Below are 17,580 nucleotides of genomic sequence, written 5' to 3' on the forward strand. Positions count from 1 at the left end.
TTCCCTTTTCCCAAACGCCCGGCACCCTCACCACAAGCCAAGGGGAGACTCTGAGAGGGCGCGTGGACGGGGCTTGGCAGGCACAGCATGAGCCAGAGCCAGTGGCTCTGCCCTTAGGAGCAGGAGCCAGAGGCCCCAGGGTGCAGAGGGCAGGGCCCACGGTCCCCAGCAGGCTGCCTGTGGACATGGGAGAGAAAGGGACAGCGTCATTGCGGGTGCGTTCTCCACCTCCCTGGGTGTTCACGAGCAGGGAGGCGAGGGGGGGTCAGCCGCCTGGGCATCGAGCTCCCGCCGCCTGCGGCCTGTACTCAGGGCCGAGCCGTTCAGATCAGCTCAGTAGCTGCCGCCGCCGAGGGTGGTCCGTTGCTGGTGTTCTGCAAACCATTTTCTGGGGTCTTCTCTCCTGTTTTTGCTGTTCCTCATCCTTGAAAGGCAGCCGCCCTCCCAGACTCCCTGCTCGCTCTCCACCCCAGCCCGACCACGTGGCAGCCTCCTGGTGCCCCCCACTGCCCCCCCCATTCTGCAGCTTCCTCCCCACTCAGTGTCAGGAGGAGGGGAAAGGCCCTGAGGACTCGGCCCGAGCGTTTCCCCTGAAAGTGATGATGCCCAGCCTGCGGTCCGGCCCCTCCAGCCCCTCTGCACACTTTGAAAGCTGGGCTCTGACCTGATGTCCAGGTTGGAGAGGCACCTTCTCAGGCCTGTCAGCTGGGGCAGCTACCTGGGGGCACGGGGTGCCTCTGTGGCTTGGGTCACATCTGTGGACGAGGCTCCTGGGCATGTAAAGTATGGGATGGAGGCCTTGGGGAACAGGGTGCTCTGGAATCCCTTTGGTGGAGGAGATGAGGCTGAGGCACAGGGTCCCCCAGGTGGCACTGGGGAGCCCGCCTCCTGCTTCCTAACCCGGGCCCCACCTGACCTGCGCAGCTGGTGGCTCTCCCACCGGCCACATGGGGTGCTGGGAGCTGGGACACGCAGGAATGGAACACAGTCCCCGGCTGAGGGGGGCTGCAGGGGGCCAGCACTCGGGACTGGGAGACAAAGAGCGGCCCAGGGCGGGGCCTCAGTCACACTGCATGCCTGTCCTCCGGTGGGGCTCGCGGGTCCCTGGAGGACCCAGGCCTGACCTCCACTGCAGGGCAGTGGGGAGGACAGACAGCTCTCGAGGGGTGGCAGGGTGCCCCCCAACAGGCCAGCCTGAGAAGTTCCCGGTTCACACCCCCCGTTGCCGTCAGACCGTCACACGGTGGCCTGTATGTGTATAAAAGCTTCTTGTGAAATTCCGGCCTTAACGTTGGGGCCCCAGCTCTCTAGTTCCAGAAAGACAAAGAATAAACATGTATTGAGCGTTTGTTGTGTGCTGGGCATGGGGACGTGTATGGAGGGCACCAGCTTCTGCAGCTGAGGGCCAGTGACACAGTGTGGTCGCCCTTAGGCCGGGAGAGAGACTAGCCCCCACCCACCCAGCCCCAGCTCCCAGTGCTGGCGGGGTGCGGTCCACTCACCCAGCTGTGCTTCCTCCACAGGTGAGAAGATGTAGCGGAGCCGCAGGGAGGCGACACCTGCCGAGCTTGGCGTAGACAGCCCAGCCCAGACAGTGGCCTGCGGGGCGCCCCACCATGGCCAAGAAGGGCATGGGTGGCCGAGGCAAGGGGGACAAGGCGGAGGTCCTTGCCGCGCTGCAGGCCGCCAATGAGGAGCTGCGGGCCAAGCTCACTGACATCCAGATAGAACTGCAGCAGGAAAAAAGCAAGGTGGGCCCCCCACACCCCTGCCTCGCTCCCACCTCCCTGGGCCCCGGGGTCACCCAAGCGGGATGTGGCCAGGGTTCTTCAGGAGTGCCCACCCAGCTGGGCCTGGGGGCTCTCAGGCAGCAGGGAGGACAGACAGCTCTGTGAGGGGTGGCAGGGTGCCCCCCAACAGCCTGGCGTGTGGCCCCAAGTCCAGGCTGCGTGGGAACAGCCCTGCTTCTTAGCACCTGGGCCCTGGGAACTCGTCCAGTGGCGCCATCACAGGGAAACTCCCAGGGGCACAGCAGATCGGACACTGTGGGCCCAGCACGGCCCTCTGCATGAAGAAGGGAACAGCCAGGCCCTGTTATTTATAAGAAACCAAATCTGGGCAGGCGCATGGGGATGGTGGGGCCAGGGACTAGACCAGAAATGGCACCCCTGCATCTGGCACCTGGGGGTCTGGCAGCCTGTGGGGAGGCTGGGCTTGTGCTAGTGGGTGCGGGGCCTCTGGGTGGAGGGGATGCTGGCCACAGGACGTGCCCCCAAGGGTCAGGCCCAGCTGGCCTCTCTGCCCTCCCCCATCGTCTCCCCCAGGAGCCTCTGGGACACATGCCTGGGCAGGATTCACTCCTGGGGGATCAAGTCCTGGGCTCCCCACGCTGTGATAATTCCTCTTCCTGCTCGGAGCAGGACTCTCCTGGGAGGCTGGTCAGAGGGGAGTATTTGGGGCCAGTTGCTAACCCTCCAAGTTACCTGACCTGGTTAAACCAAGAACAGTCATATTTGTGACACATGATGATTGTATGAGACTCAGATTCAATGGCCACAGGTGAAGTTGTGTCAGGACGCAGCCACGCTGTTCGTTTCTGTACTGTGCGGCGTTTGGCTCAGAACTGCAGTGCGCAAGGCCAGCCTGGTTCTCTGGGGCCCAGGAGTGTCCCCCAGGAGGGCCACGCGTCTTCCTGTTCCTTACTCAGCCGCCAGACCCCTCCCTCCCGCGGGTGAGGCGGGCAGCCGGGGTGGGCGGGGCGGCGCTCCGCCTCGGGTGCTGTTCCCCAGGCCACCGCCTGTGAGGTCAGCTCCAACGGCCACCAGGAGGCAGGCGTCCACTGTCCCTCCCAACGGCTCAGCTCACAGGCACGATTACACCCGCTCGAACCTTGAACTATCTGCTTATCATTTTTTCTCCTCTACTCTCCCCCCTCCCCGCTGCTCAAAAACATCTGTGCAATACGTGCCGCAGCATTTCTCTTTTCTCAGCTGATTTCCACCCAGGTTTTCATGACGGTGACGTCATTGTCATCTATTAAGAGGGAACGTGAGCTGGGCTCCCGATGTGCAGATGCAGCTGGAAGTTCCACTCCGCCGCACCCAGCAGGACCTCCTGCGCCCCCTGCCCTCAGCGCCCACACCCCCGGGGGGACAGCAGCGCACCCCCCCACCAGCCATGTGCTCTGAAATGGCACCAGAGGGGACCCCTTTCCGTAGAGATTCCTAATTGCCACCCGCCGTGTGACAGAGAACACCATCAAAAGTCTTGCTTTTCACTGTCTTGAACTCAACCTGGAAAAAAGGGAGAATCATCTTAAATGGAAGATGAATAAATGTGTCTGCTCTAAGCTTTTAGCAATATTCGTCCAGTCCTCTGAGCAGAATCCCCAGCAGCTGGACTGCTGCTCACTCTCCCTGGGCGAGAGGGAGGGTGGGTTAGAACTCCAGTGGACAGGAGGCCGCCTGTTGGGAGCTCCGGCTGAGTGAGTCAGGGCCACATGTCCATCAGAAAGGGAAACAACAGTGGACAGGCTGTCTCCTCCCAGGGACACCTGCTCTGGCAGGGATGGAGGCACTAGTTTATAGAGGGGTGGACAGATAAGCACTGTCAATGAACACCAGGAAGGAAGGACGCAGTGTGGCAGGTCTGTGTGCCACAGGGCATGGGAGTGCCTGACACCCGGTGTGCAGGGGCCGCTGGCAGGTGCCTGGGAGAGCGGCCCTGAGGAGGCCTGAGGGGGCTCTGGCTGGGCAGAGGGAATGGGGGCTGGGAGGCAGGGCACCCAGTGTGTGTGGCGTCGGAGCTCATACACCTCTGGGGAAGAGCACAAAGTGGCTGTGGCAGGAGGGTCCCCTGGAGGGAGGGCTGTGACCCCGGGGTGGCACGAGGGCATGTAGATGGGCCCAGATGCTCTGCTTTCATTCTAAATGCACACAGGAGGGAGCAGAGGTCACACAGGCTTCCAGGGCAACGCCCCGTGGAGAACTGCAGGTGGGGATTTGGGAGGCAGTGCTGGCCAAGCACAGTGCACAGACTGGCCATTCTGGAGGTGTGGGTGGCAGGGTTTGTGTGTGGTTTGGGAGGGTAGCTGAGACAGTGTCCTCTCACGGGGTGCCGTGCACCGGGAGTGAGGACCTCAGGGGCAGCTGTGGGTCAAGGGGCTGCATTTCTAGGGTCCTGGCAAGAAGCAGATGGCATCCAGGTGGCCTGGGAGAGACCATCTGCAGATGCAGGCAGCAGGCAACTCCACGTTTCCTGTAAACAGGCAGGGCATCTACCTGGGCAGCAAGGACAGGAATGCAGTCTTGAGCCTGTGTCTGTAGGGACCAGGGCAGGGCTCAAGAAGGGGACCACCTTCCAACAGAAGCTGCAGCTGGAAACAGAGTTCCCGGCCCCTCAGCAAAATGCTGGAGCTGTGACACCCCCATCACTCTCCCCTGGTGGTCCCAGGGCTGCAGAGGTCCAGAGGCTGAGCCCAGCCAGGGGCCTGACAGCGTGAGGGCCCGGCGAGGCGGCCTGTGCCGGCCAGCCCCCGGCACCCAGCAGCTCGGCCTCCAGGGGGGAGCTTCGGTCGAGGTGTCAGAAGCCAGACGGCAGTGTGGAAAGGGCAGCCGTAGGTGGGCAGCCAGGTGATGAGGACCCCCTGAGCCTTGGCCCGAGCACGCGTTCCCAGCCAGCTCAGCGGCGTGGCGGGAGGCGAGGAGATGAGGTTGTGTGGGGCAGGAGCCAGGGTGTGCATGCCACGGGCTTCTGATTGCCGTCTACAGGGCAGATCTGGGTTCCAGCCATTCGTTCCTCCCATAAATAGATTCTGAGCCCGACACGGTGCTGGATGGTGGGCGGTGTGGTCATTTAGCCAGGGTCAGGGCCTTAGATGAAAACAAGAGTATTTTGAGTGTTTCCAAAAATCTAGACACTAGATGCTTAGACTGGTTCCCCATTTGCCAAGAATGTCAAATGGGAAACCCATTGTTTGGGCTGGAGGGCAGGAGCCCGCCCCATTCTCTCCTCACAGGGCTGAGCGGGGGGGAGCCCTGACCCTGCAAAGGCAGAGTGGACTTACAGGCCCCCGGCTGTCCCCCTCAGCTCAGCTCCTCCTGGGAAGGCAGAGTCCGTGGGCCGAGCCTGTGACCCCACTCCCCGGGGCAGCTGGCCGCCACACGGTCTCCCTGCAGCGCCTATTCATGCTTCCCGGCAGTAAGCCTGGGTTCCGCTTTCCACCTGCATTTAGGATGTTCTCCAGGGGAAGGTGACCCCATGTCCGCACACGCACACCCGTTCCCAAGCCCCTGCTGCAGAGCTGGTCTGAGCACGCGCGTCTGCTCGTGTCTTCCAGGCGGGCCGGGCCGAGAGGGAGAGGAGCCAGGAGCTGAAGCAGGTGCGGGACCACGAGCAGCACAAGGGCGCCGCGCTGCTCACGGAGCTCAAGGCGAAGCTGCACGAGGAGAAGATGAAGGAGCTGCAGGCCGTGCGCGAGACGCTGCTGCGGCAGCACGAGGCCGAGCTGCTGCGCGTCATCAGGATCAAGGACAACGAGAACCAGCGGCTGCAGGCGCTGCTGCACGCCCTGCGCGACGGCGCGGCCGACAGACCCAAGACGGTGCTGCTGTCCGAGGCCAAGGAGGAGGCCAAGAGGGGCTTCGAGGTGGAGAAGGTCAAGATGCAGCAGGAGATCTCCGAGCTCAGGGGGGCCAAGCGGCAGGTGGAGGAGGCGCTGACCGTCGTGATCCAGGCCGACAGGATCAAGGCCGCCGAGATCAGGAGCGTGTACCACCTGCACCAGGAGGAGATCTCCCGCATCAAGAAGGACTGCGAGCGCGAGATCCGCAGGCTGGTACGCGGGCGCGGGTGCGGGATCCGCAGGCTGGGGCGCGGGGGGACGTGGGAGGGCGCGGGCGGCGCTGGGCCTGGTGCGCAGTGCCAGCACGGTCGGCTCCGAGGGCTCCCGATGCCGGGCCCCTGAGCACGCACAGAGGTCAGCTCCTGCAGTGTGTGCCCGGCGCCCCCTGCCCCCTGCCTCAACAGCTTTGCTTCGCCGCTGGCGTGGGCCAGGACAGACATCTGCAAGTGGGCACCCCCTCTTCCTCCAAAAGGGTTTCTGAGAGGCCCCCTTCTCAGGGCCTCAGGTCAGGCTGGAAGCCCGCAGGGGTGGGAGTTTTGATGGCACGAGTAGAGGGCTCACCCAGTCTGTTACGCTCATTGGGTACGGAGAGGGGAGACTGGGGGCCCACGGTGCGATGGCCGGGCCCCCGAGGCCGTCTGGGGAGGCATGGCTCTCAGGCTGCCCCAGGGGAAGCGGCTGCCTCTCCAGGGCAGGACGGTTCTTGGCAGCCTCATCTGTGGCATCCTAGGGGCTCCAGAGACCAGGTGTCCTGTGGCAGGACCCCTAGAGCCGGTGTCCCAGAGCCCAGGGCTCGGAAGTTGGAGAACATTTGGGGATCATGAAGTGTCGCACCTGATTCTCCTAGTCAGGGGTCCTGGACCTCCTTCACATCTGGGGAAAACAGAGCTGCCCCCCAGAGCCCAAGGTCCCTGCCTTGTGCTTCAGGGGGCCCCCTGGCCTTCCAGCAGGCCACACTCGGGGCCCCAGGGCCCCTCATGGCGTGCCCCAGTCTTTCCAACCCACATGAGGGCACCCGGGCTCCTCTCCCTGCTACCCTGGGCCTTGGCATCCCAAAGATCGCCTCCGGCCGCACCACCGTGTGGAGCTCCCCAGAGGGGCCAGCTGCTCTCTGCACCCCCAGCCCAGAGGGGTCCACGAGTGCTGGGAGCAGATACAGATGTGCCTCTGGGCCCAGGCCCCGGCGTTCCCAGCCCACGGGCTGCCCTCCTTCCCAGACAGTCCCCGGTTCCACACTCCCCCACACTCTGAGCCACCGATGACCTGGCCAAGACCCCACTTATAAGGACTGGGGTTCCTTCTGTGACAGGACGCGGCCTCCCCTCCTCCTTCTCCGGAAAGGGAGGGACGCTGCTGGCCAGCCTGCTGTGGGAAGGTGAAGGGCGGTCAGCACCATCTTGATGAGATCTGGTGCTGGCGGTGGGGGTGGGCAGCCCTACCTCCTTAACTTAAAGCTCGGCACAAAGGTGGCAGGTGCCCGGGACCCCTCAGCCCTGACTCGGACCCCCCAGAGGCAACCACCACAGCGCTTCTAGCTTGTTCTTCTGGGTCTTGTTCCAAATTCTCAAACACGTGCTTAAACTTCTACCTGACTTCTCCATTTAATGCCCTCCTCTCCCTCCCCACCGGCCCTCCTCCTGCACCCCTACTGCCCACCCCGCAATCATTTTGGTCAAGTCTCAACGGGGACAGATGGTGCACCTGGAAGAGGTACTGAGGACGCCGGAGGGAGGGGCAGTCCACTGAGGCAGGGGCAGAGCCCCGGGAGCCCAAGGCCACAGGACAGGAGTGGGGCTGGGGGTACCTCGGCCTCTGCCAGCCCCCAGCCCAGCTGGAGCCTCTGGAGCAAACCCGCAGGCCTCCCACCCCCGTCTCTTGATCTCATGCTCCTGCTGGCCAAGCCCAACCAGAGCCTGGGAGGGGGCCCATCCGGGGGCAACAGGAGAGGGTCTCACAGGATCCTGGGGACTCCATCATGGGTGCAGGGAGCATTGACTACACGCATGACTGCTGAGGTGTAAATGTTCACAAAAGACTCAGAGGGACCGCCACTATATCGTTTTCCTTGTTCACACCTGATTTCCCTGGAATTAATTTTTCCATCTGCATATTTTTCTAAATGTCAACCACTGATTCATCCCAAATTTCCAACGGAAGGGTACATCTCCTCTCAGTATAGTCACGAATGTTAAGGACTCTGTCCACCCTTTTTTGAGACACCTTCCTGGAGTAATCTTCCACCTGCGTCCACCTGAGGGGTGTTTTCATCCTCATCCTGGCCCTTCCCAGGCTCACCCCCTCATGTCTTCCTCTTTTTGGATGTAAATTTCTCATTGGGTAGAACACACTCTCGAACAGAGGACGGAAAATGAATTTTGGGAGACTTTGTGTGTGTATGAAATTTTCATTCCTACCTCACCCTGGATGTTTTAACTGGGCTTGAATCACAGGCTGGAAAACATTTCCATCAGGAATTTGAAGGTGTTTCTGCATTGTCTTCTCACCTCCACAGTTGCTGTTCTGACTACTGATCCTTTGTACGGCCATCTGCCTCCCCGACCTACAGGCCCCCCATGAGGACGTCTCGCCTGTGACGTGGGCACTTGCTCAGCCTGCGCCCCAGGCAGTCAGGAGCCTTTCTGAACTGTGTTCTGTGGTTTCTGAGTCATTTTCTTCCCTCACTTCCTTCCAGAGCTCCTGGCAATCAGATGTTGGGCCTTTGCAATTGTTCTGTTTTTGTTTTTCTCTCCTACCTTGGCTTTTCTTTCTACTTTCTAGGAAATGCTCTCCACTCTCTCTTCCAGCTTTTCTGTTTTATTTTTATTTCTGCCATCATACATTTGAGTCTCAAAAACGTTAGTTCTCTGATGTAAGAATGTTCTGTCATTCTCCTCTTAGTGTAACATCATCTCATTTCTCTGAGGATAATAATTGCATTGGCTTCTTCAGAAAGGTTTCTTGGGTTCCTTTCATTGGCCACGTTACTAGAGTTCTTTGCTTTTTATTTGTCTGGCTGCTGTCTCTTGTGTTGGAGGATTTCCTCCCAATTTTGTTCTGCAGGAAAACTGACAGGAGGCCAGGAGTGTGTGTGTGTGTGTGTGTGTGTGTGTGTGTGTGTGTGTGTGTGTGCGCGCGCACATATATGTGGAGTGGGCCTTACTTTAAGATGCAATGGAAGAAATTCTGCCACTTTGTTGGGGACCTTTTTCCTTCCATCTTTTTTAATCATTCCCCACTGAGGAATTTGAGTCCGAGCTATAAGGCCAAAGAATTAAAGGCCTCAGACCGGAAAGGAAGATTTAAAACTGCCCTTTTCGCAGGTGATGTGAGTGTGCATAGAAAACCCTAAGGAGGTCACACAGGAAGTCCTAGAACTTTTGGAAGAGTTCAGCAAGGTTTCAGGATATGAGATCAATATGCAGAATCAGTCGTATTTTTACATACTAGCAACAGACAATCGAAAATGAAATATTTTAAAATTTCACTCATAATGGCATATAAAGAATAAAAAGCTTCGGAATAAATTTAACAAAATAAATGCAGGACTGGTACTCTGAAAACTATATCGCCTTGCTAAGGGAAATAGAGATGAAAATAGAGAAGTTCCACACTCACGGGTGGGAAGGCTCAGTATTGTTAAGGGGGCCATTCTCCCCAAATTAATATGATGCTGATCAAAGCCCCAGGAGGCTTTTCTGCAGGCACGGACAGGCTGGTTCTAAAACGTGTAATGAAAACACAAGTGTCTTTCCCCACTCTGGTACCTTTTTGTATGCTTGGTGCATCACTTTGTGAGTAAAGTTTTGAATTCTAAAGTGATCTATCTTGTTCATCTTTTCCTGGAGGGTCGGTGCTTATTGTTCCTTGTGTAAGAAATTCTTTTATTCTGAAGCCGTGAAGCATTATTGTTTTAAGACTTCATAGTTTTGTCTCTTACTTGTGTGTTCTTGCACCAGGTGCACTGTGTGCATGTGTGTGTGTGTGTGTGTGTGTGTGTGTGTGTGTGTGTGCTGTAGAGACCCAGTTTTTCTTTCCCATGTGGCTATACAACTGTCCTAGCATCTTTACTAAAAAAAAAATCTTTGCCCCCAACCACAGCACCACCTCTGTCATATATAAATTTTTCCTCTATATCATTTATTAACTACTCTATGTCACATATCATTTTATACATTAAGCATTCTTTTGCACCATATATTAATCATTCTTCTGTGTTACATATCAGGTATTCTCCTGTGGCATCCATCCAGTCTTCTTGCCTGAGCGGGCTTTCGGACCCACGCCCTGTCTGGGCCTCTTAGGCCCGCCTGGTGTGGTCTCTCTACCCCCAGCATAAGTCTTGATTTCCGGAGGAGCAATCCTCTCCTGCTTTGTTCTTCTTTAAGAATAACTTGGCTCTTCTTGGCCCTTCGGACCTCCACATAAAACTCAGAATCATTTTTCTTAAATGAAACCTGCTGGAATCTGCCCTGGAGTGACGGCCAGGCTGTTTTAACGGGGAGTAATCACAACTCTTATACAGTGTGCAAGGACTGTGTCCAAATTTTTATTTCTCTCCTTAATTAATGGGGAAACAAGTAAAATGCCGCAACCAACCCAGTGAGGGTTCGCCCCAAGGAGACGGATGTCCCTACCCGGCTAAGGTCATTCGTGACGCCATGAGCAGGAATCATTTGTACATCTGTGCACAGCAAATTTTCTCCGGGTAAATGTCTCTCTCCAGAGAATCATAAAGTAGCCCAGTCAGAGACAAAGGCACATGCCTTGGGGGGTTAGACAGACCTCAGCAGCCCCCACATTCCTAGAAAGGAAGCCAGAAATCTCTTCTTGCTTATTTCAGTCTTCCTCGAGTTACCCCTATAGAATCCATAATCCGTTTGGGGAATCTCTTCATCATTTCAGTGCTTGAAGACCTACTGGCCTGATGAGCAAAAGGACCCTCCTGAGCCCCCTGCCAATTGTCCAAGGACTCTGTGCCTCAGTGCAGAAGGGAGGGATTCGCCAGGGGTCCACCCAGGCGCGTCACCCGCCCCTCTTCAGGGCCTCTGCTGGAGGCTGGTCCCAACAGCGGCTGCCGTGTGCTCTCCTCTGCTGGCCTTGGCCGAGGCATCCCTCAGGCCTCCTCAGCCGGTGCTCCCAACCATATCATATAATATGTAATGTATGACATAATGTTCTGTTTTTGTGCAATTTAAGTGAAATAATGAAAAACACAATTGAAACGCTTAGCCCTGTGCCCAGCATGCAGGAGGTGCTCCAAGATAATTGGTACAGTGACAGAGCCAGCCCCTGTCACCTGTGGGCCAGCCCCTGTCACCTGGGAGCCTGGTCCTCACCACCCATGAGCCCAGCAGCCAGGCCACAGGCCCCCTGCCCAGAGCCCTTTCTCTCCACAGCCTGACCCCAGTGGGGCCCTCTTGCTTAGCTGATGGAGGCCCCCACATCTCCTAAGTCTTCATTTGGGGCTCTAGCACATGAGAGAACATCCTAGGGGCAACACCCCAGGCCCAGCTACGCATGGGCAGACACAGCGGAGGTGAAGCGAACCTGCGAGGCAGCGTGTCCTGGAAGGCCTGGCGGGCAGGGAGGCTGCGCCTGAGCCTGCTGTCCAGCCAGGAGGAGGGGCTGCCTTGGCTGGTGCAGGGGCTCAGGGGCATTTCTGGAGATGGTGGGGACGGACGTTGCTGAGAATGTGTGCGGGAGCAGGCCTGGGGCAGAGGGGAGGGTGGGAGAGGCGGTCCGGAGGTGGCCCAGCCACAGCACGTGGGGGCCGGTCTGAGAGGGGCAGGCTCAGCAGGGAGGCAGGGCCCCGGAGGCCCCAGCATGGTCAGTAGGGGCTCAGGGTGCTGGCCAGCCCTTTGAGAGGGTGGGAGAGAGGCAGGGAGGGAATGGGTTTCAACAAGTGGTGGCCACTTTGCAAAGAACAGGGCAATCCCCAAAGTGGCCCAGAGCCGGAGGCACTCCCTCAGCCACTTGCTGACTCCAAGGCTGGCCAGCACCCTCATGTCCCAGCCCTTCCACCTGGAGCGTGGCCTGCAGGGTGCTGAGCTGGGGGCATGGCCATCTGTGGCCGCCTCAGAGCCCAGCGGGCGCCTGAGCAGGCCCTGGGGGTTGGGAGGCTGAGGGGCTGCCCAGCAGGGCGGAGCTTGGCAGGAGCAGAACGAACAGGCAGAGGGGACTGTGACACCAAGTCCCTGTCTTGGCCCAAGGACCCTGGAGGCCGGCTGGAGGTGTGGCACCTGGTAGGGTCACAGGGGTCTCAGAGCGAAGTCACGTGGGGGAGGGACATGTGCATGGCCACCAGCAGGCACCCCCATGGACAGCCACAGCAGGAGAGGGCACAGTGGCTTCTCTCCAGGGTCGAGAGCAGGCTGTCTGCAGCCCAGTGGTGCCCTACCTTGACCCGGGCACCTGAGGGCACATGTCAGTACTCCCCGGGGGGCATTTCAGAAGGTGACCTCAGGGCCAGTGCCTCCCAGTGTGCCCAGCCCCGCTGCCTTTAGGCCCTGGGAATTCCGCTGCATGGTGCCCCTGACCTTACAGAGGCGGAGCCCGGGGCCTCAGGGGCTCCAGGGCTGACATAGCTGGGACCGTGTCCATGGAGAAGCTGTGTCCGGGGGCTGGATCCTGGCCAGATTCTCACCCAAGTCAAAGTGAAGGGCAGGAGAAGGCTTGGTGAGGGCTGGGCTGGGCGCGAGGGGCCGCAGGACTGCTGCTCCCCGTGGTGGGGTCTGGGAGGGCGCCCCTGGGGCTCAGCTGCTGCCAGCTCCAGTGCCCCGGGCAGACTGAAGCTCGGACTGTTACTAGAGTCGTAAGACCCAAGTGGTACAGGCAGAACCAGCCCAGCTTCCTCAGAAAACCTGTGACGCGTCGTGTTCGGCCTCCGTGCCATCCAGTGGGCCCCTGGGAGGTCCCAGGAGACTGCGGGGGGTGCAGGGAGGCGGCGGCCCTGCCTGTCCTCCGGCCCCTCTTCGTGGAGGGAGTTGCTTCGGGTGAGCTGCGGCAGGGCCCTGCCTGCGCTGGAGCCTTGCAGAACCTGCGTGGGTTTGTTTCCAGAAGCCACGTTCTCAGATGCAGGGCAGCTCTGTCAGAACCCGGGCCTGTGGCCCCTCGGCAATGCTTCCTTTTGTGCAAAGCTGCCAAACCCTTGGTTGTCTGCTCCCTGGGGAGAGGTCCTGGCACGCCCCCACGCCGGGCCCACGGCACGCCCACGCCCTCGATACACCCATACCCATGCCCATGCCTGTACCCACCCTCTGCTACACCCACACCACAACTCTGCCTTAGCCACGCCCACACCATGCCCCACGCCATGCCCACACCCACCCTAGGCCATGCACCCACGCAGGGCAAGCAGGGCCCTGAGGACTGACTGAGCAAGTTCTCTGCCAGGTTCCACCAGGAAGATGCCACCAGGGAACAGACACACAGGGCTGCTGATGGCACTGTGATGGGCATCTTGGGCACATCTGTCACAGGACGACCTTGGCTCTGTGGGTCGGTGGTTACTTTGCAGTCAGCTGGGGCACCTGTGAAACTCAGGTTCCCAGGCTCCGCCTAGACATGCCAGTCAGGGCACTGAGCGTGCTCTGTGCTTGGTGGGGGGAGTCTGGGTGTGTGCAGGGCATCTTCTCGGCCTCAGCACCTCCCATAGACCCCTTCCCTGGGGTTTCCATACACCTTTACCTGGGAGTGTGGGGGCAGGGGCCGGGGCAGGCCGGGGCAGCTCGTGGGCAGGGACAGGCAAGGGTGGGGCCATGGAAGCTAACAGGCTCCCATAAGGACTTCGACGCCCTTGGAGGGCTTTCACCACAGGAGTCATGAGGCCTGATTCTCGGTTTAGAAGGTGACTGGCTGGAAGGTGAGCAGGCTGTGGCTGGCATAGGTGTGGACACAGGGAGGCCACTTAGAAGCCACCGCAGTGGCCCAGGCGAGAGAAGGTGGCCGCAGGGTAACCACTCACGCAGATTCACTCCCCAATTTCACCCTTTGAAAGCCCCCTTCCTGGGCTCTCAAGGGGGCTGCCCCACCCTGCTGAAGTTGGTGTCAGTGTGGGTGTGGGTGTGGGCAATGACATAAGACGGGATGGAGCCCTGACCCCCGGCCCCATAGTCCCCAGGGAGGAAAAAGGGGAGCTGGCAGCCAGAGGCCAGGGCCATGGTTCAGAGCCTCAAGCCTGGGAGGGGCCCGTTGGACGCCTTGTGCACCTACTCCTGCAGGGAGGCAGGCAGCAGCCCCTGAACCCCTTGCTGTCCCTCAGCTTCCCCGGCCTGGCTGGACATCACGGTTGGACATGTGCCCCAAGCTGGAAACAGCTCCTGTCACCAGGTGGGGACCTCACATGCCTAGCAAGGCCTTTTCTCCATCTCAGCAGGGCATCTGCGCCACGCGTGTGCCTGCTCTCCGTAAATGGGTCGGAAAGGCGAGAGCCTGCATTTGGCTGAAAACTCTTGACACCTCCGATGCAAAGGAGACCCTTGGCCTTAGGACCCCCGGAGACACCACCACTGAGTTTCCCGTCCTCACACAAGCAGACCTGCCCTGCATGGAAGCAACTCTCCCCAGTTTTCCTTCGCAGGGGCCGTGAAGCTCCGAGCTTGCATGGTCCAGCTCACGTGGCCACATCAGTGGCTCACAGGGGAGACGTGTCAGAGAGGTCTGTCCTTTGGCCAGAACCACCAGCTTGAAAAGCTGATTTACGGGATCTGCATGCAGATCTTATTTTCTTGTTTCCTGATGAAAGAAAAAACGCTGTTTCTGTTGTAAGAGTGTAAATGCTAGGCCAGAATATAGTGCTTATCAGTCTGACCTTCTCTTCACTGGCCTCTGTGTTCCCACTGACTCTGTTGCCCCTTTCTGCAACCCTGTGCTTGAGTACCTGGGAATTTAGCAATTGAGGATTTCTTTTATTCTGTTCAGTTTACCACAATCTGGGCTAATTAGATATTTCAGCGCTGCTTTCCAGCGGGCTTCAGCAGACAGCCAATTTATTAGCTTCTTTTAACCTTCAGCAACAAGTGAGCATCAGGACACCCGGTTCTGCTCTGTTATTTGAAAAATGGTCTTCAAACCAAGTCCCCTTGATAAGCTCTGTTTGCAGTGATGCCCACAGCGCCCAAATCTTCTGAAGACTGACAGCAGAGGGCCTGTTCTGCCTCCCTCTCTAAGGGTAGTGGCCACCCTGTGGCCAAGGGTGCACCCATGGCAGCCCTGATGAAGGGCTCAGAGGCAAATGGCAGCTTTGCCCAGAAGGGTTGAGTGCAGCTGTCAGGAGGTTGAACACTTTAGGGACAGTGGGGAGGGCTGCAGACCCCAGCTGGCCAGGCAGCCGACAGAGGCCCAGGTGAGTCAGACCCATGGGTTTTCCTGCCCTCCAGCCAGAAGCCTGATTTTCTGGGGGCACAGCCCCCCGCCCCAGCCTTAGCTTGAAGCAAGATTAATTAAAATTGGGGTTTACCTGCAAACAGGAGGGCAGCACCCCTCTCTGCACAGCTGGGAGCAAGGAGGAGCAGCTGCAGAGGGTCAGTGTTGGTTCCAGCCCTTCCTAGGCCAGGTGCCCCTCGGAGAGCAAAGAGGCTGCGGGCCCCAGGCTTCTCCTTCTCTGCTTTCACAGCTCCTGCTCGTCAGCTCCCCCTGCTGACAGATTTGGGGAGCTCAGGGCATCCCCCTCTGCCCAGCAGGAGCTGGAGGTGGTCTTTCTGGGCCCTGCCTGACAGGGCCAGTCCCCTTGGCCACCTAGGAGCCCTGCAGGACAGCACAAGGGAGGCTGGGAATGGGGCTTGGAGTCCCAGACGGAGTCTTCAGCAGCACCAGCCTGGCCAGAGCCCACTGGGCCAGAGGCCAGGCTGGAAGCCTGATGGGGGAGCCTGGCTGCCGCCCAGCGTGGAACAGGGCCACCCGCCTTGCTCCCGTCTCAGAGCCCGAGCCGTGGGCAGGGCTGCCACAGGGGAGACCCCCTGACGCTTGCTCACAAGTGTCACTCCACCTGTTTCTATGGTGACTGCAGATCTGTACCCTGCTTGCGTGTGTGATCGTGTTCTGTTCTCCTTGTAGATGGAGGAGATAAAATTTAAAGACAGAGCAGTCTTCGTGCTGGAGAGAGAGTTAGGGGTTCAAGCCGGGCATGCTCAGAGACTGCAGCTCCAGAAAGAGGCTTTAGATGAGCAGCTGTCCCAGGTCAAAGAGGCTGATCGGCACCTGGGCAGCCCCAGACGGGAACTTCCTTATGCAAGCGGTGCAGGAGACGCCTCAGACCTCTCGGGAAGCCCTGTAAGCACCCCCATGCTTCGCCCGGTCAACCCAGAGTCACAGCACAGCACACAGCTGTGTGGCCCTGCATGGGCAGCTCCCGGGAGTCCAGAGCCCACACTGAGCCCAGAGCTAGAACCCCCCTGCCCTGGGGACAACAACCATGTCTGCAGCCTGCCAGTAGGACCCTGGCCCCTTGGCTTGACCGACCTGGTGGAAAGGGTGCACAGACTGTCTCCCTCCTTGCTTGCTGACGTGGCATAGCTCTGGCCTTCACGTGCCCACCCTCCTGCCCTGGGCTCGCAGGGGACAAGGTTGGGCCGCTTCCCTCTCCATGCACAGGCCTTGCCTGCCAGCCAAGAAGGCTCGTTCTCCCTGCTCACCGGCATCTCTGGCTTGACCCTTGCCCAGTGCTTTCTGCCACTCACATCACCAGTTGCCCCCCTCCACTTTTCACATGACTGTGCCACTTTTCTGCCCCTCCTTGGGCCAGGATGGCGCAGGGGCAGCCAGCAGCCATGGGGCCGCGCCACCATCGTCATCCATTGCCTCATGGCTGCCCCTGGGAAATCTGGGGGGACCTGAATTCCATGGACCCTTGCTGGGGTCCTTCTAGACCTGCTCCCTAGCCTCTCCTGCACCTGCTGAATGAGGAACCATTCCTCAGTCCCTCCTGGGCACATATTTTTTTTGAGGATGAAACCATGTGTGATTGGAGCCAGGCCTAGGACAATGACATCTCAAGGACAGAAAATGACTTTTTATAATCTTACTGTAAAGGGCTTTACTGATATAACCCCAGCTCCTGCTCTGGCACTAGATAGATTGCATTAACCCCAGAGAGATTCTGAAACTGGATCAAATGTTGTTACTGATTTTTGAATGAAGTTCCAGTAATTCCACAAGTGGCCTTTTAGAAACTCAATTTGAGGGCACACTCTTCTTTAGGAAACCAACTTTTGAAAGTTTAGGTTGAATAGCTTTTCCTGTGCTCATCATGTAATACTAGTAAAACTACATCCCTGCCTATGGCGCAGGGCAGACCCCTTCCCAAAAGGCGCAGCCGGCAGGGGCCCCGGGAAAGCAGGGACCTGGGTTCTGAGGTTTTCTCGGCGTCACTGCACCCATGTGCCCGTGTGCCTGCATATGCACACGCTCGCCTCCATATTGCACACTCCTGGATATCTCTGCCCTTTGTTCTGTCCCTGTCATGTGGTTAGCAGTGCCCACGGTCCTCAGGGACCCTAGGAGTCCCACCCTGGCCCCAAGCCACTCGGAATCATGGGCAATCATGACCCAGAAGTGTTTGTGTCCAGGGTGTGCTGGGATTTGCAACGGTTTTGATGTCTGTGTCTGTGGACAGTTACTTGCAGTTGAATTTGTTTTAGGAACAGCAGTTGGATGAGAAGGATGCTCGGCGCTTCCAACTAAAAATCGCTGAGCTAAGTGCGATCATTCGGAAGCTGGAGGACCGAAATGCGTTGCTGTCGGAAGAAAGGAATGAGCTGGTGAGCAGCCGGAGGCTGGGGCATGGCGCGCGGGGCAGAGGGGCTGCAGCGGCCACTTCCAAAACTCCCTGTGGAAAGGCGTTGTGAGGGTGACAAGGGCTGGGCTTGCACCCGGGCCTCTTGGCTGTTTCCAATAAAACTTTATTAGCAACCAGCAGCAGGGCTTGTGGGGGAAGAGGTGTGGGACTGTGGCGCTGACCC

The 17,580-nt window shown here is 58.8% G+C and overlaps 1 protein-coding gene across 31 annotated transcripts in view; it reads left to right on the plus strand.

Moving 5' to 3' along the window:
* JAKMIP3 (Janus kinase and microtubule interacting protein 3) overlaps window positions 1–17,580 on the plus strand; it is a 100,212-nt gene that overhangs the window by 44,702 nt on the left and 37,930 nt on the right. For 15 of the 31 annotated variants that reach the window (XM_057506495.1, XM_057506518.1, XM_057506503.1 and 12 more), the window contains 4 exons: window positions 1,524–1,751; window positions 5,339–5,836; window positions 15,677–15,892; window positions 17,260–17,379. In XM_057506495.1, coding sequence (XP_057362478.1) covers window positions 1,617–1,751; window positions 5,339–5,836; window positions 15,677–15,892; window positions 17,260–17,379 — 969 coding nt within the window. In that variant the 5' untranslated portion in view covers window positions 1,524–1,616. The remainder of the gene's footprint in view (window positions 1–1,523; window positions 1,752–5,338; window positions 5,837–15,676; window positions 15,893–17,259; window positions 17,380–17,580) is intronic. The other 16 variants (XM_057506515.1, XM_057506512.1, XM_057506513.1 and 13 more) reach the window with 4 other exon arrangements.

This window comes from Manis pentadactyla, chromosome 8 (genome assembly GCF_030020395.1).
Source record: "Manis pentadactyla isolate mManPen7 chromosome 8, mManPen7.hap1, whole genome shotgun sequence".
NCBI lineage: Eukaryota > Metazoa > Chordata > Mammalia > Pholidota > Manidae > Manis > Manis pentadactyla.